This window comes from Cibotium barometz, chromosome 28, assembly GCF_041138505.1.
Source record: "Cibotium barometz isolate CiBa-2024 chromosome 28, ASM4113850v1, whole genome shotgun sequence".
Classification (NCBI taxonomy): Eukaryota; Viridiplantae; Streptophyta; class Polypodiopsida; order Cyatheales; family Cibotiaceae; genus Cibotium; species Cibotium barometz.
Window position 1 is genome coordinate 19,224,965 of NC_141073.1, and position 26,731 is coordinate 19,251,695.

The window sequence follows — 26,731 nt, forward strand, 5'->3', positions numbered from 1 at the left end:
GTGAGGTAACCTATCGTTTGAAGTTACCAGATCACTGGAGGATTCACAATGCTTTTCACGTGAGTCTTCTTAGACCTTTCCGTGGGGATGTGCCTGAGGATGTATCAGATGAGGCTCAGCCGGAAGTTGAGGAACTTGATGAGGTTCTGATTCCAGAGCAGATACTGGCACATAAAGAAAGGAAGGTACGAGGTAAAGTTTCCCGTCGCTATCTTGTGAAGTTCAAGAACTATTCACCGATGGATGCGAAGTGGATGGAGGAAGGTGACTTAACAGATTCACCTCAGGTTTTGCAGCTTTATCTCGATGCCTTTGAGTTAGAGCCGACTCTTATTGTGGCTCATTCAGGTTCAGCAGAGCATGGGTCTGGAGCATTACCTGATGCTCAAGAGGGGGGTAGCACCTCCACTCCCTTGATACAGACAGGCTCCGATGACATCTAGAAGTCGCTTGGTGCAGATTTTATCTCATCCGAAGGTACTGAGGCTGACAGTACATCTGTTTATGGGACTTCTATGATATATGTGTACTAGTCACATGGAGATTGTTGTGGATATGTATGGTTCACAGTGGTATACAACTTGGACTATTACTATGCCATTGGTTTGCAGTGAATGTTGATACATGTATATGGCTCAGAGAGATTGGGACGCTGATCTTGCCATATTGTATATTTCACTTTGGATATTTTGATGCATCACCAGAATGCAATCGAGGACGCTTGCCATCTTTCAAGAGGGGGGTATGTCATGGCCCTGTGAAAATGGAGCAGGACAAGTGTGGGCATGGTGGTTGCAGAGTCAGAATATTTTATGATTCACATGGGGGGTGCCCGGACAGTGTTTAAGATGTGTGGACATCCCTAGGTGTGAAGGGGGAACATTAAAACATTAAGTTTGAATGTTTATTGAAGTTTGCCCCTAGGCCTTAGTGGTCCTAGGAACTTATTAAGTTGGGGCCCTAGGGATTAAATTGGAAAGGAGTTTTCTCTCTCTTCACTCTCTCTCTTCCCTTTTTGGGGAGTCGTGTAGCAAAAGTGGAGCTCCCTTCATGCGCTTGTGAACAATCGTGGAAAAGCTCAAGAGGAAGGAGAAGGCGGCTGTTTTGCTGTGGCTGTAGCTGTTTTTCTGACCAGCATCATTTGATGCCTAATCAGGTTGTCAAATCCAAACCTTCAGCCTTGGAAGAGCACCATGTCCACCATGTCATGTGCGCACATGACAAACAGGCTGCCCTCACCCACTCTTTTTGGCCTCTACATTGACGAGATCTCGAGCTTCATTGTAGATTAGACGGGGCTGGTCCTACACTAGCAGGCATATTGATCCGCCTACTACTTTATGTAGATGGCATTGTCCTCCTTTCAGATTCAGCTGAGAGGCTTCTGAGACATTTGGATGCCTTATAGGATTTTTGCACTCAGTGGGACCCCCCCCCTCACATACAGAGGGGATCTTGTGGAGATTGTCCCATCCTATGTCTACCTTGGTGTCACTTTCAGTGGTCCATGCTTCCTGCAAAACATGCCAGAGTGACACGGGGATATGCAACCTTGAGTTTACTTGAGCAGCAGTGCTTTGAGGCACATTTCCAGGAGCCCAAGACGAAGGCTTGGCTTTTTGACACCCTCGCCACACCAGCCTTGATGTATGGAGTAGCATTCTGGGGGTCAGATTTATCCGTTGAGGATTGGCACCGAGTTGAGAGGCCCCAGGTCATGATGTTCTCCCGTATGATCCATATCAAACCATCAGTCTACACTAGATTGTCTAGGCAGAGTTTGCTGCAGCGCCAATGGTAGTGGATGCACTCTTCCGGACAGTCACATACATCCATCGCATGAGTCACATGGATCCCTACAGGTACCCAAGGCTTGCCGTGGAGTCCTTGAGACAACTAGCACTCAAGGGCCACCTTGGAGTATGGTACGCCGGAGTGTCCACTTGGTTCTTACACCAACCAGATTATTATATTGGATCTTCTATCACGTGCATCCCGCACTTGGATGCCATGTGGACATATCTGTACAACAGGTGTAGGACTTGGAGTGGTATTTGGTCCCTTGTGAGCCCCAGTCCCGGTCAAGTCAACCAGGGTTTTACTCTAAGAGTCTAGGGTCAGGTGTACAAGTCCCGTACATGGTCGTGGTCAGGTGTGCAAGTCCCATGCATGGAGCAGTGCCAGTTTGTATGGCGAGTCACCCTTTGGAATGATGTAAAGGTGCATTGGGGGCTCTGCCTCGGACACTGGTCGTAGGACTAGATGTCTTGTGGCATACCTATCTGCATATGTGGGGTGGTAGGCAAAGGGGCAGCCCTGTGGCCCGTGGGCCACACCAAAAGGGCTCAATGCCCTTGCCTACAAGGAGTGTAGCCTTGTGGGCCACCCTAGGGGCCAAGAGGCCCCATGGGGCTGCCAGTCAGCCAAGCCTAGAAGGCGTGGGCAGCAAGGCGGCTAGCCAAAGATGGCTGGGCAGTAGCCGGATATGACATATGGGAAAAAGTGCTTTTTCTGGTGCATAAACAGGTGGTGTACCTTTTTCCAGAAGACTGACCAGCGTTTACAAGAACTATATAAGCATGGGCTTGTCTAGGGATTCGACCATCTCATAATTCACAAAGTGCTGAAGTGATCCAAGGGCCAAAGGACAGCCAAGGAGAAACCAAGCAAGGTGAACTTGAAGGTCAAGAGTCAGGTCACTACAGGCTGTAGATTTACCACAGAAAGTCAGTCGTTTTTCGTCGTTCAATAAAGCAAATACACTAATCCTTGGTGGGGGTCCTTCAGAGGGTATTTGGGACCCAATTGGGTGTGCTTGTCTTTATTCTTCTTCTCTCTCTCCCTCTCTCTTGCACTCTGCTACATTGTGTAATCGTCAAGAACCAAGGTGCTGAATATTCCTTATCAAAGTGTAATCCTATCTGTAAGCTTCCACATGTTACATCTTCTTAGCCTCTACACCCATTGCACATGGATCACACCTTGAGAGATCCCACCGAAGATACACTTCTACAGAGATCACCTCCTCAAGCTCACTGAGGATGGAGGCCGGCTACCTAAGTGTTCACATCTCCCATGCCATGCGGATATGGCCTTAGAGTGGAGACAAGAAGAGCTGAGTGCGTCTTTAGAGCTGGGGAGCTCATATGGAGACCCAAGGAGGAGAGGGTTTGCCGATTATGCCACACAGAGGTTGAGACAGAGGAGCATTGCATATGTCGCTGCCCAATATAGTATGAGATCCAGTGGAGGTTTCACTGTTTGTTTTATGCGAGATTTGGCCCACTCTCCAGGATCATTGACTTCCCGGACTAACGTTGCTTAGGGCACTTCCTGCTCGAGCTCCACAGATACTGGGACACTTTCTTGAGAGAGCTTTGGTCACTGGTACCCCCACCCCTCCTCGCCAGCCAACCATCACTGGCTTCTTCCAGACCTAGGAGGAGGAGGAGGAGGACACCCATACAATGGATCCTCTGGACCCACCTTGCCCTGTCGTGGACCCACCTCGCCCGAGTAGAGTTACCTCGGACCGGGCCTCCACATTCCAATGTGCCCGATGCCCAAGAGATTGCAAAGTTCCCACGCGCTGGTCGGCTGCCAACCAGTTTGCAGACAATAGTGGTCGCTTCCAAGGACTGAACTTAAGAGGCAAGGAGCTGAAAATCCGCATTGGGAAAAGAGTAGGTGGGGAAGATGAGAGATGGTGGGAACAAGGGCAGATGATGGTTGTGGGTTCAGGGGACAGGTGGCGTGAAAAGGATGGGCAACGGCAGACAGGAGGGGCGGTGGATTCAGAGGGCGACGATGGCTGAGGGGAGGTGGCGGACCGAGGAAAAGACTGCAAGATCAGAGGGTGGCGCTGAGGGAGGGAGCGGTGGCAGACAGGAGAGGGTGACGATGGCTCGAAAAGGGGAAGAGGGCTCAGGGAGGGGGAGGCGCAGAAGCGTGCAAGGAGGGTTTGGCGTGAAGGCGAGGCAATAGGCAGGGCACGAAGGAGGCTTGGGGGGGGGGTTGGGGAGCGCAAGAACGCACAAGAGAGAAGGGGGAAGAGGGCAGGGGATCTCCAGCTCGAAGCTCGGCTATGAGTGCTCTTGCCAGTTGATTCTTACTCTTATCAATCTTTGGGATCCTTGACACTGCATTGGTGTCCACACCAAACAGGTTATGGCTCTCTAGCTTTTCTTGAGAGACACTACTTCTGGGCTCACCCTTAAGATCCACAGACGAAGAGCTTACTCTTTGATTCTATAACCGGTCTTGCAACCATGTATATAACGACTATTTGGGGACCAGATTTGGATAAAACTGGATAAAAATTGAAAGGTTGTAGATTACGTGTTTTTCACACTTATAAGGAGTAAGGTATCAGTTTCTCACGAGATTATGTCAGCAGAGTTTGGAGCTCGAGCCCTTGAAGTTGAAGCTTCACAAATTGTTTTTCTAATTGAATCGACACAAATATTGGAAAAATCAAAAGTTTGTTTGTTTTCTTGCCGTAATAGTAATGAACCTGTTTTTGGTAAGAAAGGATTGTTTTACATGGATGTGTGTGCAGTCTGTGCCTGCATGGGTGTGTGTGTGCCGTTTGTGCCTACATGTGTGTGTGCACGTCACCGTTAGCAGCTTTTGAACTTTTAAGTAATTGGCATTGCTGTGTTATGCCAGGAAGTTATTTAATTGCAATTGCTCTTACCACCACAGTGGCAGATTTCAGCTCTCCATTGAACTTACAAATATACAATCAGGCTGGCATAAAAGCACAGGCTGGTATGCTGCAACCACCAGTTCTTTGGCTTGCACATGCAATAAACCAGATTGTATCCAACAAGGCTGCAAAAGGGTTCTTGCATTTCATAATGGGATTTCTTCGCTATGTGCAGATGAGGAATTGATTGAGGGACCTTCACGAGTGTCACTTCACTGTCCAATAAGGTGGTTTTTTTTTTGCCTATTAGGGAATGGAAACCTTGCATGTTGATACAGGTCTCAAACAGGATCGGATAGGTACATGTTAAGTCTAAGACATGATGCCAAAACCTATTACCTTGACCATTCTACGCCACTATTTCATTTGTACTGATTATGGCTTTAAAAGCATGATGGCTTCAACTTTTTGCTATTACAAGTCCTCTGGCAATATGTTTTTGCCAATTCTCACATCTAATCCACCACTTGCAATGACGCCTTGCCAACGAGCTTGTAGTATCTTTATTAGTGTAACGGAGGAGGGTTTTTCCAGCAGGCTTCCTTCCTCCCATGCACGAGATCTGCTTTGAGGCATCTGTTTGAATAAATTTGTCCTTATGTAAGATGACAATTGAGTTGGGAAAGTGGTCTAGCATACGACGTTACCTGCTCTCAGAGGGTGTTGCAAAAGCACATTTGGATCACGATTGGTCCGAGGTTTGAGGGGCAGCTGCATGGCTTCTCTGTATACTGAAAACGAAGCTGGATAATCTGCAAGAACGGTGAATTCCATTGCTCAAGGGTTGGCTTTGTTTCTGGGCACATGCTTAAACTGATGTAACACTGTCATTTCTGGGTCATTTAAGTTTTCATGTACGATGTTTATGATGTCACAAAAAGCTAGGCTCAGTTTTGGTTATACAAGATATTGATTTTGACTGGGGTTTTGAGGAAAGGAGGGGAGAGGGATGGGGGGGAAGGGGGGGGAGACATGCATCCTGTCTACACTAGGCAGTTCTGGAGACTCCTTGAATCCTGGATGCGAGAGTATTTGCGATGTCTGTCACACGTGCATCCTATTGGTCCTGTCCACTCCCGGCTAGTTCAGGTGTGAACCCAGCTTACTCACGGGTACTTTTTCCTTGTGACTGGACACAGGTTTTTTCCCGTGTGAACACACTTATGTGTGTTGGGCACTTAGCCCTAGGATTTTTAGTACTCACTCTTACTTTCATTTCATATCATTATTGAGTACATCTTTTCCAGCACACTCACGTTTCTCTGTGCTTGAGGTTGTGTGTGTGTGTGTGTGTGTAGGCTAGCTGCCCTCCTACCCAACATTGGTATCAGAGCCTAGTTAGGGTTAGGGTTAGGGTTACACCTTGCTACCTCCCAACATTAGGGTTAGGGTTTACCCCCTCCTGCCCTTCAGCCTATCGTGCATACACGCCACTCACTTTAAAAAAAAAAAGTCGTGTTTTCTCTCCCTGCTGTTGGCGACTTGCACGTTTCTGTACGCTGCTCACAACCTGCTGCTGTATGACGCCGCCTGGACCGCCTGTACCGCCGTTGTTGTACGACGCCACCTGTACCGCCACCTATCAGATCTGTGCGCAGCGCTGCCGCCGCCGCCGCCTCTGCCGTCGCCCTCACAATCGCTGCCTTCAGATCAATGACTGTCGTCGTCGCCTTTGCATTGTACGCGTCGCCGCCTTCAGATCTGTGACGCGCCAATTGTACCTGCATCGTACAATTGTACCTGCATCGTACACTGCCCGTCGCCCCTGCATCGCCGTCACCTGCCTGGCGCCGCCTGTACGGTGCTGATCCAGTCCAGATCTGCAGCTGCCTACCCTGCGCCGCCCAGTTCCCTGCGCCGCCCTACTTAGTACCCAACATTGATGCTTGTTAGATCTGCGCTTGTCAGATCTATGCCGCCTTCACCTTCAGATTCACCTTCAGATCTACCCAACATTGCAAGGTTTGAGGGATTTGCAAATTTCTGACCTAAAATTGCACATTTTGCTTGTTGAAATTTGGGGCTTTTCACCATTGAGCCTGCAATTGCAACATTGGCACACATTGACATTGATTTCAGTAAATTTGGTGCATAATTGCACTAGAAATTTGGGGATTTTGCAAAAATTGGCACTATTTGCAAGCATTTTGGGTGTTACAAGCACATTTACTTGGCATTGAGGCATTTCCCCTAATTTTTTGGGTATTACAGGCACATTTGCTTGGCATTGGGGCATTTTTTCCAATTTTTTGGGATATTACAACATTTGGTACATGTGACAATCACTTTAGCAGATTTACAGGTGCAGATTCCTTTCAGATTTGGTCTAATTGGCTGCCTAAAAATTGGGACTTTTCTACATTGAGCCCATTTTTGCAACATTCGACCCATTTACCTTTGATTTTGACAGGATTTGAGCACTTGCAGCTTTTACAGGTATCAGTTGATTGTGTTTTTCACGGCACGTGTATACATTTGTGGTTTGTTGCAGGATATGTATGCCATTGTGGACACTTTGACAGATTTGCATCATCGTGCAGTACACTTGCAGATTTGGGACATGCATATGTATTTCTCGTGGTGAAGGAGTTTCCTTTCAGTCCATTGATTATCCTGCTATTTATCTCCCGCATTCTTACGGTTTTGCTGGGCATTGCCTACTCGTGGTGACTTGTGATAGATTTGTTGTGTTATCATGGCCAACAATAATAATGACCTCTTTGGAATGCTATCTCAAGAGGACAAGCTCAATGGGAATAACTACCCTATGTGGGCTTACATGATGCGTCATGTTTTGGTTGCCAAGAATGTATGGCTATATGTGGATGGCACTGAGGAGCGTCCTCTTGCACCTGCTGTCACGATTGTGACATATTTATGTATCAGATTCTCTCTTCATTGCTGATTCCTGTTGCAGATGCAAAGAGTAACCAGCCAAAAGGAACCCCTACCCTCGACTGGTTGCGACTCTTCGCCAAAGGATGTACCTCTTCATCGAATAGCCACATCCCTTCGACGAATGGTTGTATCCCTTGATGAATGGTTGTGCCTCTACATCGAATAGATACATCCCTTAGCCTAAAGTTGTACCCTTTCGTCTAAGGTCATGTCCTTTTGTCAAAGGACATGCCTCTTCAAATGTGTCTCTTCATCTCTTATATAAGAGACCTATTGTACTCAGTTTAATACAACAAGTCAATTCAATCTTGTCTCGAGTGTTCTCCTGAAGGTTCTTGTTCTAAGTTAATTACTTAAGTAGTAATTAGTACACAATATGCAGAATTAACAACATAATCCTTACACCTGCTCCAACAGAAGGTGAAGTGATTCCCGCTCACCCTCTGTAGGTCCACCTCGTCTTCCTCCTACTCAGCAGTAGCGTCCTTGGGATGCTAGGGATGCTCAAGCTCATGCGTTGATTGCTCTCTCGTGCCGCAGACATATCATTCCACACATTTGTTCTTGCACCACTGCAAAGGGTGCTTGGGGTACCTTGGCGGCGTTGTATTTAGGTCGCAATGAGGCTCGTGTAGCTTACCTTCGAGACAAGCTTAAGACTAACCTCATGCTTGAAGGTGACTCTATCGATCAGTACCTTACGCATGTGAAAGACCTACGAGAGCAGCTCATTAACATTGATTAGGTCTTGACAGATGGCTATCTTGTTCACACAGTTTTGCGTAATTTGCCCGACACTTACCAGACATTTGGCACCACTTTGCGGTTGTTGGCCGGCAATGCACCTAATGTGGTCACTTTTGACAACCTTGTGACTCTCTTGCTCAGTGAAGAGTAATCTCGTTCCAACAGGAACAACATGATGTCTACTGAGTCAGCAATGGCTGCTTCCTTTCGTGGGAATAGATCTGGGCCTAAACCTAACCCATCGGATCCTCCCAAGACAGAGGACAAGCCTGAAAAGAAAAAGCGCTGTAATTATTGCAAGAAAACAGGGCACACCATAGAGGAATGCAGGAAGCGTATTGAGAGCGAAAAAAAGAAGAAGCTGGCATCTTCTTCCACAGGTGCAAATTAGGCCAATTTGGCTACACATGTATCAGCCTTGACCCTTACGTCTTCATCACCTGTAGAGATGTCTTCTGGTGCCGTTGCTTTTGATGACTATGCTCTCTAGTCTGTACTCCGTGGCAGGCATTGTCTGGCAGATGCATTTCAAGGGGGGGGATTTTACTTATCCACATGTAGTTGATGATGCCTCATGGTCACTTATGCTTGTTGACCCTTATGCTTGTCTATGCTAGACGCTTTCTCTTATGTGATGTCTACTGGAGATGCCTTTTATGCTGTTTTCCCTTGCAGCGGGATTGTTTCTACAATGTTGACATTGTCACTTTCTCACATGTGATGTTTACTGGGAGTGCCTTCTACAAGCTTGGCCACTGTTGACTTGCTCTCATGGTTTTGACATGTCACATGTATATTATTCATTGTGGGATTATGCATCTTTACACTTGCCATACATGCCACTGATCATGGCATTGCTGAAAGTTTACCTATCCTCTCATAGCATTGGTTGATGCCTGCCTCGAGCCTCCACTTTTTCTCCCCATTTTCAGCTTTTCCCATTGTTGAATTTTTACTTTTATCAACCCTACCATTGTTGATTTTTACTCATTAGATCCTCCATTGATGAGTTTCTCTCTTGCAGCTTACATTGCATGTCTCACAGGCATGACTTTTGGATCCTATTGCCTTTACACATGCGTATATCTGCCACCTCTTCTTTACAGAGCAATGATGTGGATTACATGCAGCTCAGCTTGGCATTTGGATGCTTGCCTTCATGGGGGGTATTATGCGATGCCTCTTGATTTGATGCAGTTGATGTCCACATGATCTTTGCCATGCATTTCAGGTGATGCGTTTATGTACTACTGTGCTCTAGCATGAGCTCTATGACATTGGGGATTCTCCTTTTCTCCGTCATATAGTGCTTGCTTTTTCCATTGGCACTGCAGTTCACTCTTACTGTGGAGCATAGTGCAGGGCAGCATTCACAGCTTTATCACCTTGCTGCTACCCGTTCACACCATTCACTTGAGGGGGGTTTGTTGGTCCTGTCCACTCCCGGCTAGTTTAGGTGTGAACCCAGCTTACTCACGGGCACTTTTTCCCTGTGATTGGACACAAGTTTTTTCCCCGTGTGAACACACTTATGTGTGTTGGGCACTTAGCCCTAGGCTTTTTAGTACTCACTTGTACTTTCATTTCATATCATTATTGAGTACATCTTTTCCAGCACTCTCACGTTTCTCTGTGTGTGTGTGTGTGTGCAGGCTAGCTGCCCTCCTGCCCAACACATCCCACACGTGGATGCCATGGACATGATTTTGCAAGAAGTTGCAAGCCCTACTGCTGGACACCTGGTCCCTTGTGAGACCTTGTCCTGGGACATGTCAACGAGTGTGCCACCACAAGAATGCAAGGGTCATGTGTGCATGTCCTGCTTAGGTCAAGTCAGATGTAACCCTCTTGAATGGTGTATTGATGTTACAGGCACTTATTAGGTTAGTAGAGGGGCGTACGGGCATCAGTTAGAGTCTTAGGTTTAGGTAGAGGAGCGTGTGTATGTGTGAACTCATTGTTAGCATGGTAGCTAGCAATATATATTAGGGTTTGTGGTGGCTAGTTGGTGCCATGGGCTGTGGACAGCCTATTGGCCAGCAGGAGGAAGACCATACGGGGTGCCTATGCATAGGCGCCTATCCCAGAAGTGTGAAATGTATCAAATATGTGAATATTTGTCCTCTTTTGCAAGTAGTCCAGCCCATATCCCCAGTTGGCCATTAGAGACAGCTCCATATTCACTATTTAAGAGTGCTCCCGGGCTTTGTCTTCTCATCTGAGATATTTGCCATAAGTCCTTGCTTGTGCACATGCATTGGGCAGGTAAAACGCAAGGGGAAGGTGCTGAAAACTGAGGCGACCTTTTGTGGAAGGAAAACACAACCCATTGCGGTCATCTGGATGATTAACGCAAGCATCAGTAGCTGTCCAGATTGTACAGCAGATGTTTGTCCCCTTCTCGGGTGCTCTGTAGAGGTCCAAAGTCAGAGGTTTTGTGCTGATTTTCAGCCAACAGTCAGTTGATTACTCATTCAGTAATACAAGCAAATACACCTTCACGGTGGGGGCCCTCCTTTGGGACCCAATATAGTGTACTCTCTCCCGCTTCTTTTTCTTTGTATGTGCAAATGCAAATCGTCAAGTTTGAATGCTGAATTTTGCTCTAATCAAGTTAACGATTCTACTCCAAGTCCCCGCTTGCTACAATCTCTGTCCAAATAATTGATAGTGCATGAATGATGTGGAAAGTCTGGCTGCCTCAATGGCCTTTGTATTGTGAGATCACTGTACCTGCCTCAATGGCCATGCTGTCAGGCCTCCAATTATCTCCCAGTAGGTATTTGCAGCTGAGTAACGTGACCAGAACGGTGATAGAGATTAAATTCAAGGAGATGATTTGCATAGTGCCTCTGTCAACATATACGGCCTGGTCAGCAGTCGAGGTCCCCCAGTAGAAAACTTGAGGCCCAGCCTCATGACCCATCCATGTGAGTCGAAACTCCTGATATCAAGACAAACGTTGCAATCGTGTGCTGTGCTCTGTTATCGTTATTTAATGGATGGCTATATTAAAGCGGGCCTTTAACTTGTGTAGTTATGAAATGGCCCAATTATTAATCTTAATGATCAATAAAGATTAGATGATAATACATGCAAGGGTGCATTGTACTGGGATGCTGTTCACCTGTATGGAGGGGGTTTGAAGGCTATATCCTGATAGAACATCATATGCATGTGTTTTTTTTTTTTTTTTTTTTTGGGGGGGGGGGGGGTGCAGTCACAAACGCATCACATCACCTGTTAAAGGATCTTCATGCAAGCATCATCAGGTACGTTGCTTTACTGTGAATAAATTCAAAGCATTTTCTTTATGCCGATTTGATGGCAACAATCTCTCTTTTCCACAAGTTCTACTCAGAGCCAAACATTCCAGCTTTGATTTCCCTCCTACAGTGCTTTGACTACAATAGTTTCATGGAAATCAACTCTAGAAGGCCTGCATGGCGATGTCCATATTGCAACCGGCATGTCAGTTTCCCCGATCTGCGGCTTGACCTGCAAATGTTAAAGGTTCGTGAAGGTTGATGGTGATAGTTTACGGCTCTGCATGTGCCTGTATACTATAAATGTTCTGAGGATTAACCTTACTGTTTTGAACAGATTCTAAAGGAAGTTCAGGACAATGCCATGGACGTGATGGTTTCTGATGATGGGTCCTGGGAAACACTAAAGAATGATGAGAACACAGGCTCATCTCAGATGCGCAGAAAAAAAGATCAGAATTCACCAAACAGCTTGGGAGAGAGTTCCGCTGAAGATGGAGAAATTTGTTTGGGGAAAAATGATACAAATTATGTTGATTTGTCAGACAATGAGGAGCAGGAAAGGCAAGATCGTGATGATGCATGTGATTCCTTTTCTGTAGCCAGTATAGGTGGTGGTCATGATGGAGAGATGGAAGAGAGAAAGCCTGATGTAAGGGATATCAACTTAGCGATGGCAGCATCTTCGACTCATGGGCAGGTCAATGCTTCATCTTCTGCACATCCACAACTTCAGTTCTTGCGTTTGAATCCCACCATTTCAATGATTTTATAGAGTTGCAAGGTTTTCATGTTTAATCTAATTTAGTAACAAGGAAGCAGAGCTTGCACCTGCTCTTTTGTGGGCCTCACTGGAGCTTTGACTCTGAATGCTGAATCTGATTTCATGTGTGTTTTCATGCACTACTATAGATAGAAGCTAGCCGGGAGGAAAGCTGTATGGCCACTTCTTTAGTCAATGCTGCAGAACCAGTTGTTGCAGTCCCTCATGGCAACAGTAATCACAGTACAACTCTCACAGCACAAGCATTACCCAATGAAGGAGCTGGAAATATTGCTCCAGTTAATCTTGTAGAGAGGCAAGCAAACAGAGAGATAAGCAGATCACCAATAGCTATACAGGCTTTGCCTGCCCAAACAGCAATCCTGAACCCCAATTTCCGCGCCCGCTCACGCACAAGTTCTCAGCCGAATTCACCTGCACAAGCGAGTGGTGCAGTTCATCCTCCAGTCGCCACTAATAGTAGTCAATTTGGGGTTAATCAAAGGCCCCTTCAAGTGCAGCTGCCTAGTTTTGTTGGCATTCAGGATGGTCAAGTGTTACTGAATACTGGGCAGCATCAGCAACTTCAGCAAGATGTCCAGGAGTTTTTGAGTACCAGTCAGTTACAGCAGGTATCAATCACTCAAACACATATAGCTGTCTACTTTATTGATTGCATCCTGCTTAGAAACATAAAGATCATACGATACTTGAACACTTGTGTCGGGCTCACTGTCTCACAATTTACTTGCACTGAAATCAGATAATACTAGGAGAGATTGCAATACTTCACACTGATGGAGTATTTACTCCTCACAGACATAGGCACCGACATACACAGGGCTCCCCTGAGAGAACTGATTATGTGCAATCCACTCACTTATATAGGCTTGGAGTCTGTAATAAAAACAGTTTTAAGTCGTTAATACTAACGGCAATAATTATAAGCCTAACCTCAGTTATAAAGCCAGCTTAGTTATGTTGGTTATAACATTACCTCTCATGATGTAGCACTAACTATTAATTGACATGTCTATAGAAATTCTAGTCCTCATTGTTGGGCCACCTTTTTGGCTTGCTTTTCTTCAAGGTAGGCTCGGGTTCTTGTTCTGTGGCTTGGTCTTCTCAATCAACCATCACAAGATGGTCTTTTGCTGCTTGGTAGTGGGATTTTCAACCAACTTTGATTAACACCCAGTCTGCACCATAACCTACTGGCCATTTAAATTATGGGAAAAACTGCCCTTGAGCTTGTGATGCCAATGAAGCAATTGCAATGGTGATAACATTCCTAGTTTGGAAAGTAAGTAGATTATTTTTCTTGAGAAAGTCGGTCTTTCTGACATGATCCCCATTGTGTTTACAAACAAATGTACATCCCTTTGGATCTGCATATTCCTGCAGTACGCCCACTTGTCCCACGAGGATTTTGAAACCTCAGCTTTCTCCTTCCTTTTCAGCACTTGCATAAACACTGAGTGGGATGTGCAAGTATCCGTCACTCCCTTGAGAGAGCAAATGATCTTTTTTCTCAAGTTATTGGGCTTGTGGTCGTAGCCTACACGAGTGGAACTTGACTACTCTTCCACAAAGAAGTTGTCCATGAGGAGCTGCAAAGAGCTTTGGTGGGTGGTGAGGACGACGTCTGGACGCTATAGGAACACCATGTCACAGTTTGCAGCACTGCGATATGTGAGAAAATCTTAGTGGAGCTGGCTTGGGACATGCTGGTTGGACGAGACAGACGCGTTATGGGGGGTTGACAGGTGCCATGTGATGCTGGCTATCAAAGTGGTGTTGACAAGGATGCCAAGGTAATCCCCTTTATCAACATGGCCATAGCACCTGTCAAGCCTGCTTGGGACGTTGCACCAAGCATTGGTTCTTTGACACTTTAGTGCGCCCTGCCTTCTGAAAGGGAAAATAGAGACTGCAGGTGATGATGCTTTCCACATGATCCAGAGTAAGCCATCGTAGCCAAATGAAATCATCTTGGCTGAGTATGCAGCACCCCCTGGGTCATAGATGCACTCTTTCAGACTATCACATACATATGCCGTGTGTATAGTTTCCACATCTGGTCCTTGAGTCTTCCATGCACCTTACACAACAGGGACAGAGCAGATCATTATACTCACGGGTGGAGGCCAGCTGGTTTGACCGACATGGCCTTTAGATGGACTGCCTTCTCCCCTTCGAGTATAGTCTGGACTCTCCTTTTTTGGATCTCTCCAGGCTAGAGATCAACCGTCTTATCCGTCTTGATCTCACAGGGCTTCATACACACTGCACATGGGCGTCCCCACTGGAGCTCCCTATGAAGTTCCAGTTCTACAGAGAGCACTTGTTGCAAGTTTTTGAGGATGGATTCATTGCGAGTCTGAGGTACCGGTACCTTCATAGGCACACATCACATGCCATGCGGATTGCCATTGGCTAGTTGAGAGTATCACACCGTCTACGGATTGTTTTGTTGTGTTTTTTTTTTTGTTTGTTTGTTTTTAAAAAAAAATTAATGTCTTAATTAAAAGTCTTTGTTTGATATTATCTTTTGATTTCCTCTCCTTAGTAGCTAGGTTTGTTAGTTTATTTATTTTTGATCTTTCAAATGCTTTGTTTTTGTCTTTGTCCCTCTTCACTATTATTTCTTTCTCAAATCTCTCAATTCGTAAGTTGAGATTTTTCTGACCTTATGAAGGTATATATCACACCGTCTACGGATTGAGACTGGTAGAGCATATGGCATTCCTTGGGAGAGGCACGGGTATGCATGATTGGGGAGGTGGAGATAGAGCACATGTTCAGATGCCCACCCTACTATTAGATTTGGGGAGATTCCGTTATCTTTTTCAAGATGGATTTGGCCCTCTAATGGGTCATGCAGTACAAGGACTAGAGATGTTGAGGCATGTATTTCTGAGCTTCGCCATCATAGAGAGGTCATGCTGAGGCAGCACACTGAGAGAGACAGCCAGTGTGGCGCATCCCAGACCTCCAATACAGATTTCTTTTGGTCACAGCCAATGACCACAGATGCCCAACTGGAGCAGCAGCAGGACCAGCCAGGTCCACAACGGCCTACATGAACGCATGATCCTCTGGCCCCACTTACACTGGGTGTCACTAGTGAGTGATCAGCGATCCCTTCTGAGAGCCAGATGCCCCAGATCTCAGAGGCCTCTTCCCTCGCCCGGGAGCTCCAGATCCAAGATATCCTTCGCGAGCATGGCGAGCTCTCATCACAGAGGGAGATGCCATGGCTGCTTTGCGCTCTATTTTGGAGGAGTACGGTATCACTGTATCACCACGGTCCACATATTGTCATCATGTAGCATCACATGGATACTTAAGCTTATGTAGCTAGTTTTGTATTCCATGGGTCTGTATTCATCATGGATACATTGTACTACCTTTTTGGTCTTCTAGACCCTATGGGTCTTTTGAAGATGTTGACTCTATGTGTGTGTTGTGTACTATGAACATGAGACGCGTATCCGTGTGATTCCATTTTTTTTTGGGGGGGGGGGGAAAAGATCCTTCAATTAGTTAAAGAAAAACAGCCACAAAGGGCTAGGTACAACCACAAAGGGCTAAATACAAACTCGCCTCATTTAAGGGCGGGAATGAAATGATCATAAGGGGAAGAGACGCTTCTCCTCCAGCTGGCCGCTTTGTAAGGAGAAGGCTATCTCATACGGGGGAAGGGGGGGGGAGGGTGGGTGGGGTGGGGACAATCACACAGGTGGTCTGTAATGCCAAATGGGGTCACCGCCTCTATCTGTGAGGACAAGGCTAGGCCTCCAAAGTCTCAAGAAAGCTTCCCGCCGCTTCCACATGCGGTCAGATTCTCGTTGTAACTTACCCTCACTGACCGCGGAGGGTGTGATGATAGCAAGCCATATGCTCCTGATGGTCTCTGCTAGCGGATTGTGGGCACCCTCGATGGCCTCGGCCCTCACTGCATCTAGCATGCCAAATGTGCCAGGCTGCTATGCTACGGCAAATATGCTACGGCAAATCTCCCATCTCTGGCATGAGCTTGGCTGCCAGTTGCCTGTAGGTGGGGCTGTGACTGGTACTGCTGTAGTAAGATGGTGTGAGACCTGAAGGCCTAGCCCTCCCCCATCCTCCTCATAAGCCGTGACCACTCCAGCCTCTGTGGCCCAAGCGATGGTGCCCCATGTGATGATTCAGGTCGGTGCCCTGTCCATAGAGAAGATGTGGAGAATCCGTTGCCAAATCTGCTGAGCCTTTGGGCAATCCCAAAGGCAATGTCTCTAAGTCTCTTGGAGGTGGCCGCACCGCGGGTAAGCCATTGGTCGAACGCCAACTTCCAGCCAACTTGAGCCAAGTACCGACCGCCAAACTCCTATGTGCCATCAACCAAAGAAAGAGGATGATCTTTCTTGGCTGAAAACCAAAGAAAGAGGATGATCTTTCTTGGCTGAAAGCTGTCCCACAGTCTCTTCCAGAAATGTGAAAGGAAACGTTGTGAGAGGCCTTGAGACTGCCAATGTGCTACTGCTGCCGGTGTGCCATCTATCTCAAGCATTTGGATCGTGCGGCCTAGCCGCGGAGTATATGCAAAGAAGGGGGCATCCAGAGTCTCCTCCCGATCCGCTGGATCATGCCAAGTCCACTCTCCCGAGTCCCACTGAAGGCAGCGAGAGGTCGGCACTCCCATATCCAAAGCCGCCATAATCCGGAGGTGGATCAATATGCCATTCCCGTGCCCGAAAACCAATCACCCTCAGCCTCTGCTAGGTTCAACCACTAAAATCTTCTAAGGGAAGCTCAGATCTCTCTAGTCTGCCATGGGATCCAATAGAAAAAGTGAGCAGACCACTGTTCTCATCTGCTCTGTGTACTACCGCGAGGATATCATGTCTGGTAAACATGCCTAGCCACACGGGGGGAGGGGGGGGGGGTGTCGGCCACTCTTGAGGGATAGCTGAGTCGATGTCGATACTGAATCTATCTCTACCCCGGATCCCTGTCAAGCCTCTCTCCTTCACCTCCGGGAGTAACTGCCTGTGGGCGATCCAATCTCCAAGAGACCTGGCTGGTCCTATGCTCAAGGCGCCCCAAGAAACATGCGATTGGGCCCCTAGCATGTGGCCACTGGTTAAACGGATCAAGGGGTTCCAGACCAAAGGTTTCCGAAGCCACTCCTTTGAGGCAATTGGAGCTATTTGTCTGAGGGCTGGCCTAAGATGATCCCAAGCACGAAGTAAACTGGCTGCAAATTTGTCCTCAAAAGCCGGGCTAAAACCACGGGCTCGCATCTTTGTGAAGATCCATCTGGAACTCTGCGGCCAAGGGCCCCCAAGACTCCAAGTGCGGGCTTAAATCCGGGCCAACAGGAAATCCTTCCAGGGCTCACCACCGGGAAGGAGGCCTCTAACTATCAACTTGCCTAGCAGGGTGCGGCTCTGGATAGCAGGGTCGATGAGGCCTAGTCCCCCTCTGCGACGTGGCTGAATGATCACTCTCCATGTCACCTTGGCCCTGGCTGGCCTCCCATCACTTTTGGCCCATAAGAAGTTCCGGATCAATCGTTGTACCTGGCCAATACAAGCTCGAGAAAAGGCCCAGCACGAAGTGATGTACCACATGGTGGTGGCAAGAAGTACCTGGTTCGCCGCCACCACCCTGCTTGCTAGGGAGAGCCTCGCTGATCTCCAATATAGAAGCTTCTTCCGAATACTCAGAATCGGGCGCGAGTTGTTGCTCGGGAGAGAGATCAATGCCAACATGGCAACCGAGATAACGAACTGGAGTGCCCCTCGGGATCCACTGGAAATTCTCAACTAGTAGCCTGGTCGGAGGAGCGGGTGCTGAGCCTACCCAAAAACCACGCGACTTGTGCGAGTTGATCTGTGCTCTTGATGCGCGGCAGAAAATCTCGATCGCCTTCGCAAATCTCTGTAGATTCCCCACATCTCCTGCAAGTAAAGCTGTTGTGTCGTCTGCAAACTCTAAGTCCAGCAGCTCCCCCTGTGTGTGGAGGGGAAGACACAATCCTTGAAGCCCGGTGTCTTGGGCGGAGAGAAAACTACTCATGGTCTCGACGACGAATAGGAAGAGGTAAGGTGCTAGAGGACAGCCTTGTCTAACCGAGCGGGAGAGGGGGAATGTCAAAACCCCACGAATCCCCTCGTGATCGTTCTTGGTACGTGACTCGAATCCTGCAAACAACAAACAAACAAACAAGCAAGGGCTTAGGGGGTGCAGGCCTGACTCACCTCCCAACCATGACAGCCGTGGGCAAGCCCATAGTCTTGGCTGTCCCCACCGAGCCACGAGCTGAGCTAACTAGGTTGACGTACCGACCAATCTCCTCCTCGCGACGTCCCATACCGCCACGAAGCTGCCCTCGCGGGCCTCGAGATTGCTGTCGGCCTCGGCTGCATAAAGCAAGTGCACGTCTGCACTAGATCCAGGCTCCAAGACCATAGAGCTCTCACAAACTCACGAGACTCTCTATATCCCAATAACTAACCTTGGCCACCCTTTTATAGGCTCTTGGCCGGTCATCGGGCGTCCACACTTGGGCGCCCGCCCGTCCATACTTGGGTGCCGCCCGTTAGTATTTCCCTAACTCAGCTCGTCAATCAGCCTGCCTAGTTCCAAGCTTCCCCAAGCCTCGAAACTCGTCTTGCGTGCGTGTAGCACACGGTAGATACACACAAACCAGCTACGAAAAACCCCAAAAGAGTAGTGGGATCCATCTTTGTAGCTTTCATCTGCAAGTCACGAAACTTCTGGAGGTGGACCTCATAAGTGAGGTGCTGCGAGGTCATGGTCAAAGCTGAAAACCGGGCAACAACATCATAATCAGATTTTTAAGAGTTCAAAGTAGCTCTCGAAGCTTCTTCGACGGAACGTCAGGCACAAATCGCAGCCCAGATGCAAGCTTTGCAGAACTCCATCGCTCTCTTGACCACTATCCTCTCTACTTTCTCGGGTATGGATACCTTGGCCTCTGCTTTAGGCCCCAAGATTACTCCGGAACCGTTCGGGGGCGAGCAAAAGCAGCGCACCAAGGAGATCGTGGACACGTGGCTACATAAGTGGCAAGTTCACTTTCAGTTTCATGCATATGATGGAAAGAAGATCCAGTTAGCAGCAGGTTTCCTGTCCGGCAAAGCTTTGCTTTGGTGGAAGGAACTCAACCCTAAACGTTTGACTTGGGCACAATTCGAAGACGTCTTCAAGAAAGAATTCCTCAAGAAAGAGGATGATTATGATGTTGTTGCCCGGTTTTCAGCTTTGACCATGACCTCGCAGCACCTCACTTATGAGGTCTACCTCCAGAAGTTTCGTGACTTGCAGATGAAAGCTACAAAGATGGATCCTACTACTCTTTTGGGGTTTTTCGTAGCTGGTTTACCAGACTCGTACTGTTTACAGGTTAAAAATAACAAATGTAAAACATTGGACGAGGCCATTCATTCAGCTCGTATCTATGATGATACAATGGTCTCTTCCAAGTCGAAACCCGTTACCGAGTAGGGGAACAAGCATAAAAGAAAGTTCTCCGCACCTATGGCTAACACGACAGCAGGAAAGTCTTCGGACCAACCTTCGAAGAATTCAAGTTCGACACCAGCGAAGAAGAAACGACTCCTTAGGGCTTTAAAGCTCAAGAAGGAAGGACGTTGTTTTATCTACGAAGAAAAAGGACACATGCGTACGAGTGCCCAAAGCAAAAGGATACCAAGACAAACGCAGGACCCAAGCCAAAGGCAGCTAATCCGTTGTCTTTGACAGGTACGTCAATTACTGTACTTTCTCGCCCTAGTACTTGTTCTGATTGTGTGTTCAATTCTAAAGTATTTGGCTTGCATGATCTTCTCCGAGTTTATGGAGAAGTGAATGGCCATAAGATTCACATTCTTCTAGATCCTGGTAGCTCACACAACTTTGTTAACTACAAACTTGTGCAGAAATTGAGTCTTGATACGACACCTAGCGATCATACCTATGAGGTACGCCTACCTGCGGGAAGGCAAGTTTGGGATCGAAAGGTGGAGATGCTTCCAATCCAGATTCAGGACTACAAAGACACTCTGGAATGCTATGTTACGCATCTAGAAAATGTAGACTTGTTATTAGAGATTGAGTAGTTTAAGACTCTTCACGTCTAGATAGATTGGTCTAGTCATATTTTTTCTTTTCAGCATAGGGACACCAAGTATAGTATTTTAGGTGATTGTATTCATCCCTCTCAGGGACCTCTTGTAAATACAATTGATTTTGGAAATATAATGGATTCTTCTTTGTATACCGCTTTCTCGTGATCGATCTTGGTTTGAGACTCGAAACCTGCAAACAAACGAACAAACAAACAAGCAAGGGGGTGCAGGCCTGACTCACCTCCCAACCATGACAGCCATGGGCAAGCCCACAGTCTTGGCTGTCCCCACCGAGTCACGAGCTGAGCTAACTAGGTTGACGTACCGACCAATCTCCTCCTCGCGACGTCCCATACCACCACGAAGCTGCCCTCGCGGGCCTCGAGATGCTGCCGGCCTCGGCTGCATAAAGCAGGTGCATGTCTGCACTAGATCCAGGCTCCAAGACCATAGAGCTCTCACAAACTCGCGAGACTCTCTATATCCCAATAACTAACCTTGGCCACCCTTTTATAGGCTCTTGGCCGGTCATCGGGCGTCCACACTTGGACTAACTAACCTTGGCCACCCTTTTATAGGCTCTTGGCCGGTCATCGGGCGTCCACACTTGGGCACCTGCCCGTCCATACTTGGGTGCCCGCCCGTTAGTATTTCCCTAACTTAGCTCGCCAATCAGCCTGCCTAGTTCCAAGCTTCCCCAAGCCTCGAAACTAGTCTTGCGTGCGTGTAGCACACGGTAGATACACACTGTGCACATGACAGGGAATCTGTCGCCCTAGGCTTCCTCAATGAGAACCTGGCTGTGTGAGGCTGAGTAAAGTCCTGAGACTCCACGAATCTTGAGACTCTATGGGGAATCCCATCCGGCTCATTGTGCCCTCCAAAAAGCTCTAATCCACCCTATCATAAGCTTTCTCAAAGTCTAGGAGTAGCACAATGAGGTCTTGCTGCCACATCTTGGCCGAAGATATCGCCTCCCAGAAGGTAAAGATGTTGTCTAGAATGCTCCGATCCTGAACAAAGCCGGTTTGAGTGTCATGGATCAAGGCCCGGTCTGAGTGTCATGGATCAAGTCTGGGAGAAAAGGCTGAAGTCTCTTGCTGATGGCCTTGGCCAAGATCTTATAGGCTATCCCTAGAAGAGTGATGGGTCTCCACTGTCGGATCTCCAATCTATCACCACCTTCCTTGGGAATCAAGTGAATCAAGCCCTCTGAGAGCCTCTTTGGCATGGCACCTGTGATCATAATCTCATCGAAAGCAGCTCGAAGGCCACCTTCCATGAGGTCCCAATGGCGAAGAAAGAAGGAGACTGGAAGCCCGTCTACCCCCGGGCATTTGCCCCTGGGAAGTGCTGTCAATGCCTCCGCTAACTCCTTAGCAGTAAATGGTGTCAATAAGAATGACTGAAGAGAAGGGGGGAACCACCTCCCTCGTATGCCGCTAGACCCTCTCGTGTGCATCCACCACTTGGCGTCCACCACTTGTGGAGATGCTGGGCCACCTGTGAGAAGGGATCGAAAAAAGTCCATGGCGATGGCTCTCACCTGGGGGGATTTGAAACAATAGCTCCGTCCTGGCCACGCAACTTGCAAATGTTGTATCTCCTCCTGTGGGGGATGGCTATCTCAAAGAAATCCCCTGTGACTCTGTCTCGCCGGCCTGAGTTTAGAAAGAGGCCCTAGCATGATACCTGTACTCCACCCTCCTCTGCTCTATGGATCTAATCTCCGTGTGAGCGGTGGCCAGTTGACTCTCGATCCATTGGCTATTCGGGGATCTCTCCTGAAGCCATTGTAAAGAGGCAAGACGACTCCTCAAACTCCTCTCTTGCTCTCGAAAACCCTCTAATCGGCTCTGGGCTGCCTCCTGCAAGAAACTGCTGATCTCCCCTAAGCCCTCATCCAATGTGCATGTAGCAGCGCTTGAAAGAAAATCCAATCCCGCCCATATCTACTCTATCCTACTGCATATCTTGGGGTCTTGAATGAGGCTGTCTGGAATCCTCGACCTCACATGCTTGTCGTGCCTCCAGGGGTCCTCTAAGGACAGAATAACCGGGGCATGATCAGAAAATGAAGTGACTGCCAAAATACCAATCATACCCCCTCGGCTGCAAGCCAACTCATCAACATAAAACTTGTCTAGTCTAGAGAGGTTGGGGCCGGTGCTGCTCCTATCTGATCTCGAGAAGCAAAGGCTCCCAGGGCTACGCCCAGGCCCCAAACTCAAGAAGATGCCAAGGGTCCTGCCCCTGACTGCAAGAATCATCTCCTCCCAGGCTGAATACTTTGCTCCTAAAAGTGTGGCCATGCCACCTCCAAGCCTGTCCTCTGCCACCTCTAAAATGTTAAAGTCACCGCCCAAGCACCAAAAGTCAGCCCGAGGGAGGGCATGCCGGAATGAGGTCCAAAAGAGGGCCCTACCTGCAGAAGCGTTCGGAGCATAAACGTCGAGGAAGCCAATGCTATCCTCTCCAATAGTAATGGTAATCCACTGTGCACGCCCTGGGACAATGACTCCTGAACCAGTCACATTGCCAGTAGCAGTTGCTCAACACTGACAGATATACACACCCCTCCTTGCACCCAGAGGGGCCGAAGGATGGGGACCAGAAAGTGACTCTTGCTTGGAAGAATCTTCTCGCATTTGCGGGTGCGCCCCTCTGAGAAATGATGCTCGTGGAGGAAAAGAATGTCTATGGGTCCCCCCACCATGGCCCTTTGAAGCTCGCCTCGTAGGACGCCTCGTCTATGAAAGCACTGAGGCCCCCCTAAACCTTGAATGTTCCGCATATCAATCTCTGTGTGATGCGGCACTAGCGGAACTGCTCTCCACTTGAAGAGTCTTGGGCAAGGGTTTAGATGGGGAATAATCACAATCTGTGCGGGGGCGAAGGAGCGCCAGGTGGGCACTAATCTTGTCCTCCATGTGACGCCACTATGTACGAGCACATGCATATGCATACTCCGGACTCGATCGATCACAGTGGAGGTATTTGTGGGAAGAGGTACCGCAACAGAAGTATGCATGAATACAAAGAGCAACACCTCCAGGCTGGAGACTACCATCTTCCCGATCTGGCCTCGATGGGCTGAACCTCCAAGCTCCATCCTAGCCAGAGGCCAAAAATGGGTAAGAATGTTGGTGATGCGAAGATTGTGGAGATGGTGGGAGAGCTCGACTGCCTGACCCTGGATGGCAGTTGCCACCAACTCGGGATCCATCATCCCACTTTGTCCCCGGGGCTGCACTGAAGGGGAAAGAGAAGATCATTGTGCCATTATCTAACGTAGAGGGCCTAGAGTGGTGAAAAACCACACATACCCGAACAGGGGCTACTGTCTCCTCAAACATGTCGGTCCCTTCCGTCGGCACACATCGGAAGAAACTGTAGTCCACAGGTTGCCCTAGGATCCTGGGGCCCCACTTGGGGACTTTGGCGGGAGAGCTCTCATCGGGGAGGCAGCAATGGTCATCTCTACCAGCTCAAAAAATCAGTGAATCAAGGATCTCGCAGGCTGCCTCCGCTCCGGGTCTGGGGCTGTTGAGGGGCAATGAGAGTGCTCTGGAGAGGCAGATGGGGGGGAGGGAGGGCTCGGATGATGAAGACGGCGTGGAGTGAATTGTGGCAGGTATAGTCGGTGTTGAGGTTGGGGGAGGAGGGAAAGGAGGTGGGGAGTCGGGGAGGGAGGGCGGAGGGGCAAAGAGGCCGGGGAGGGGTGCTGCTATGAGAGATCCACTTGAGAGGAAAGTTGTGGGGAGGGGCCCGCCGGGCCTTAGAGAGGCTGGCCGGCCTCTCAGAACACTGGGGGTCGGGATGGAATCTCAAGGAGGGATCAGCCGCCATACTGGTGGGGCCGGAGGGGCCTACTCCGAGATTGGAGAGGGCACATCACCAACGGGAAAATGCTGAGATAAATGCTTGTAACGGACCACGGTTCTCTTACAGAACCGAATCCTCTTGAGATTTGCCAACTTGGGTTGTCTGGCGCGCAGCGGCTTCGCTCGGCTCTGGTGGTTGTCTAGCAGCCCGGGTGCAGGCCAACTGTCCACGACTCGCCGACAGCTAGGTCACCTGAAGTCGGGGCCTGGTGCTCTGCTACTTGAGGGCCTGCCTCTCTCTCTACCCCCTGGTGAGGATCAACACGAGAATTGGGGGGAGGAACCACTGGAGGCGGTCTCTTGGATTGCTGCCGAGGGCAAGCTCTGGCTAAATGACCCATCTATCTGCAAATGAAGCATTGGCCTGGAAGGCTTGAATATTCCACCTGCTGCTGTATGGGATCGCCTTGGAGGCTAGGAATAGATATACAATGCGGTACAGACTCCAACAAGGCCCCACAGATGTGGAGGGATGGAATCCCAAGTGCCCTCGTGAGCTGTTCGCGCACAGGGTAGCTACCAACAATTTTGCAGACCAGGGTGGAGGCCTCAATTGAGGCAACAGTCGTGGTGAGAACCTGAAGATCCACTTTGGAGAAGGGAATGCAAGCAATGGCGGCTTTGGTCGAGGATGACGGAACGGCTGCCATGGAGTCCTCGGGACCAGAATAGGCCAAAGCTTGCCGAATAAAGCTAAAAACCCTAGAAGACCAGAATAGGCCAAAGCTTGCCGAATAAAGCTAAAAACCCCAGAAGCCAAGAAGCACCAACCTGCACGGGAGGGGAGAGAGGAGAGAGGCGGAGAAACGAAGAGGATGACGGAAAAGAAAAAGAGGAAGGGGGGGGGGGGGGGGGGAGGAGAGCTCAGGAGCTTGCTGTTGTTGATGATCTTTGAGTCACATTGTAAGTATTTGCCTCAGTGTGATTCCATTGGCAATGTTCTGATAGCCATTTGGCAATTGGGTTGTGTTTGAAGTTAACTCTACATTTTGGTAAGGGTTTGATACCATTGGCATTATTTTGATAGTCATGTGACAACTGGGTTGTGTTTGAAGTATATGATGAATCTGTTCACTGACACCATTTAGTGTGTTTGTGAAAGGGTGCGGATCTGCGGGATCACAGGCAGAGAGCCGTCCAGCAGTTACAACAACAACGCACAAACGTCACTCAGGCTCTACCACAGCCGGTTCACAGGGTTTCTAGGGACCATCCGTGTTATCTTGCAGCTTGGAATACCAATCAAATGAGAAACATTGAACGTCAGGGTGGGCACCAACAGGCTTCTTATCAGCAAACTGTCCGCCCCGATTCTCCCAATTTATTCGACAATCAGTTGCGGCAACAAGCCTGGCTACTATCAGCACAGGTCCAACCTTCCCAACAGCAGCTTCAGCAGCACAGTCAGTTGAATTTAGGAACATATGGGAGTAATGCCCAAAGAGAGGAAAATGCTAGTCCTGGATTTACAGGTGCAGCTGAAGGTGTACCGATGTTCAATCAATCCTCTGGTGGGTCTGTAGCCATAGCTAGTGCGGTGAGGAGGCAGGCTTCCCTGAACACTCCAACAGTTACCCCTCAGTTCCTCCAGGCAACCAACAATCCTTTGGTTGTTCCCAACATGAATACCTCTCCACGGGACCAAAGGTGGATGAATCCTTTGGATGGTCTACCTGGACAAGTATTGGATACGCCAAATGTACATCTACCAGAGCAAACACAACGACCAATGGTGAGGATGAGAGGTAGCATCAGCAATGCTGGCGGACGGGATATAGGTGCAAACGCTTCTCTCGGACAGTCTCCTATGACTTTGGCTCATTTGTATGGTGGATCATCACAACCTACCCATGGACCAACCCCCTCAGTCAGTAACTCAAACCAACCTTCTAGATTCCCACCTGGGATCTCACCACCTTGGATTAATGATTCACCAAGACAATTAGACCCTCTCAGAGCTAGTACTGGCCTTGGGATGATTCAAACAGCATCTACACTTGTAACAGACTTTGATAACTGGCTGGAAACAGCAGATTTAGGGGACATATGACCCGTTTGAAATGCTGTCTCCTTCCATACTATGTACATTTTGTTGATGGGTTGTTTCTAGATGATTAATATATTATTCCCTCCTCTCTTCGAATATTTGGGACTACCCTTTTGTTCCATGCTTTGAAAGCTGGCTAACTATCACTGGGCTAAACATGCCGTAACTTTGTGTTGTTGACATCCCCAAACACTTACCACCTGTAACATACAGAGAGTAGAGCACAACTGTTTTTATGAATTTCAATGAGTGGCTTCACGTAGCCTATGTGAGCATATCT

At 48.4% G+C, this 26,731-nt stretch overlaps 1 protein-coding gene across 15 annotated transcripts in view; it reads left to right on the forward strand.

The window, feature by feature from the left end:
• LOC147622616 (uncharacterized) overlaps positions 1–26,627 on the forward strand; it is a 90,237-nt gene extending 63,610 nt beyond the window's left edge. For 12 of the 15 annotated variants that reach the window (XM_086822142.1, XM_086822144.1, XM_086822147.1 and 9 more), the window contains 7 exons: positions 4,669–4,770; positions 4,884–4,935; positions 11,574–11,625; positions 11,750–11,866; positions 11,957–12,319; positions 12,532–13,014; positions 25,507–26,627. In XM_086822142.1, the coding sequence (XP_086678268.1) occupies positions 4,669–4,770; positions 4,884–4,935; positions 11,574–11,625; positions 11,750–11,866; positions 11,957–12,319; positions 12,532–13,014; positions 25,507–26,454 (2,117 nt within the window). In that variant the 3' untranslated portion in view covers positions 26,455–26,627. The remainder of the gene's footprint in view (positions 1–4,668; positions 4,771–4,883; positions 4,936–11,573; positions 11,626–11,749; positions 11,867–11,956; positions 12,320–12,531; positions 13,015–25,506) is intronic. The other 3 variants (XM_086822155.1, XM_086822154.1, XM_086822149.1) reach the window with 2 other exon arrangements.
• The last annotated feature ends 104 nt before the right edge of the window (positions 26,628–26,731 follow it).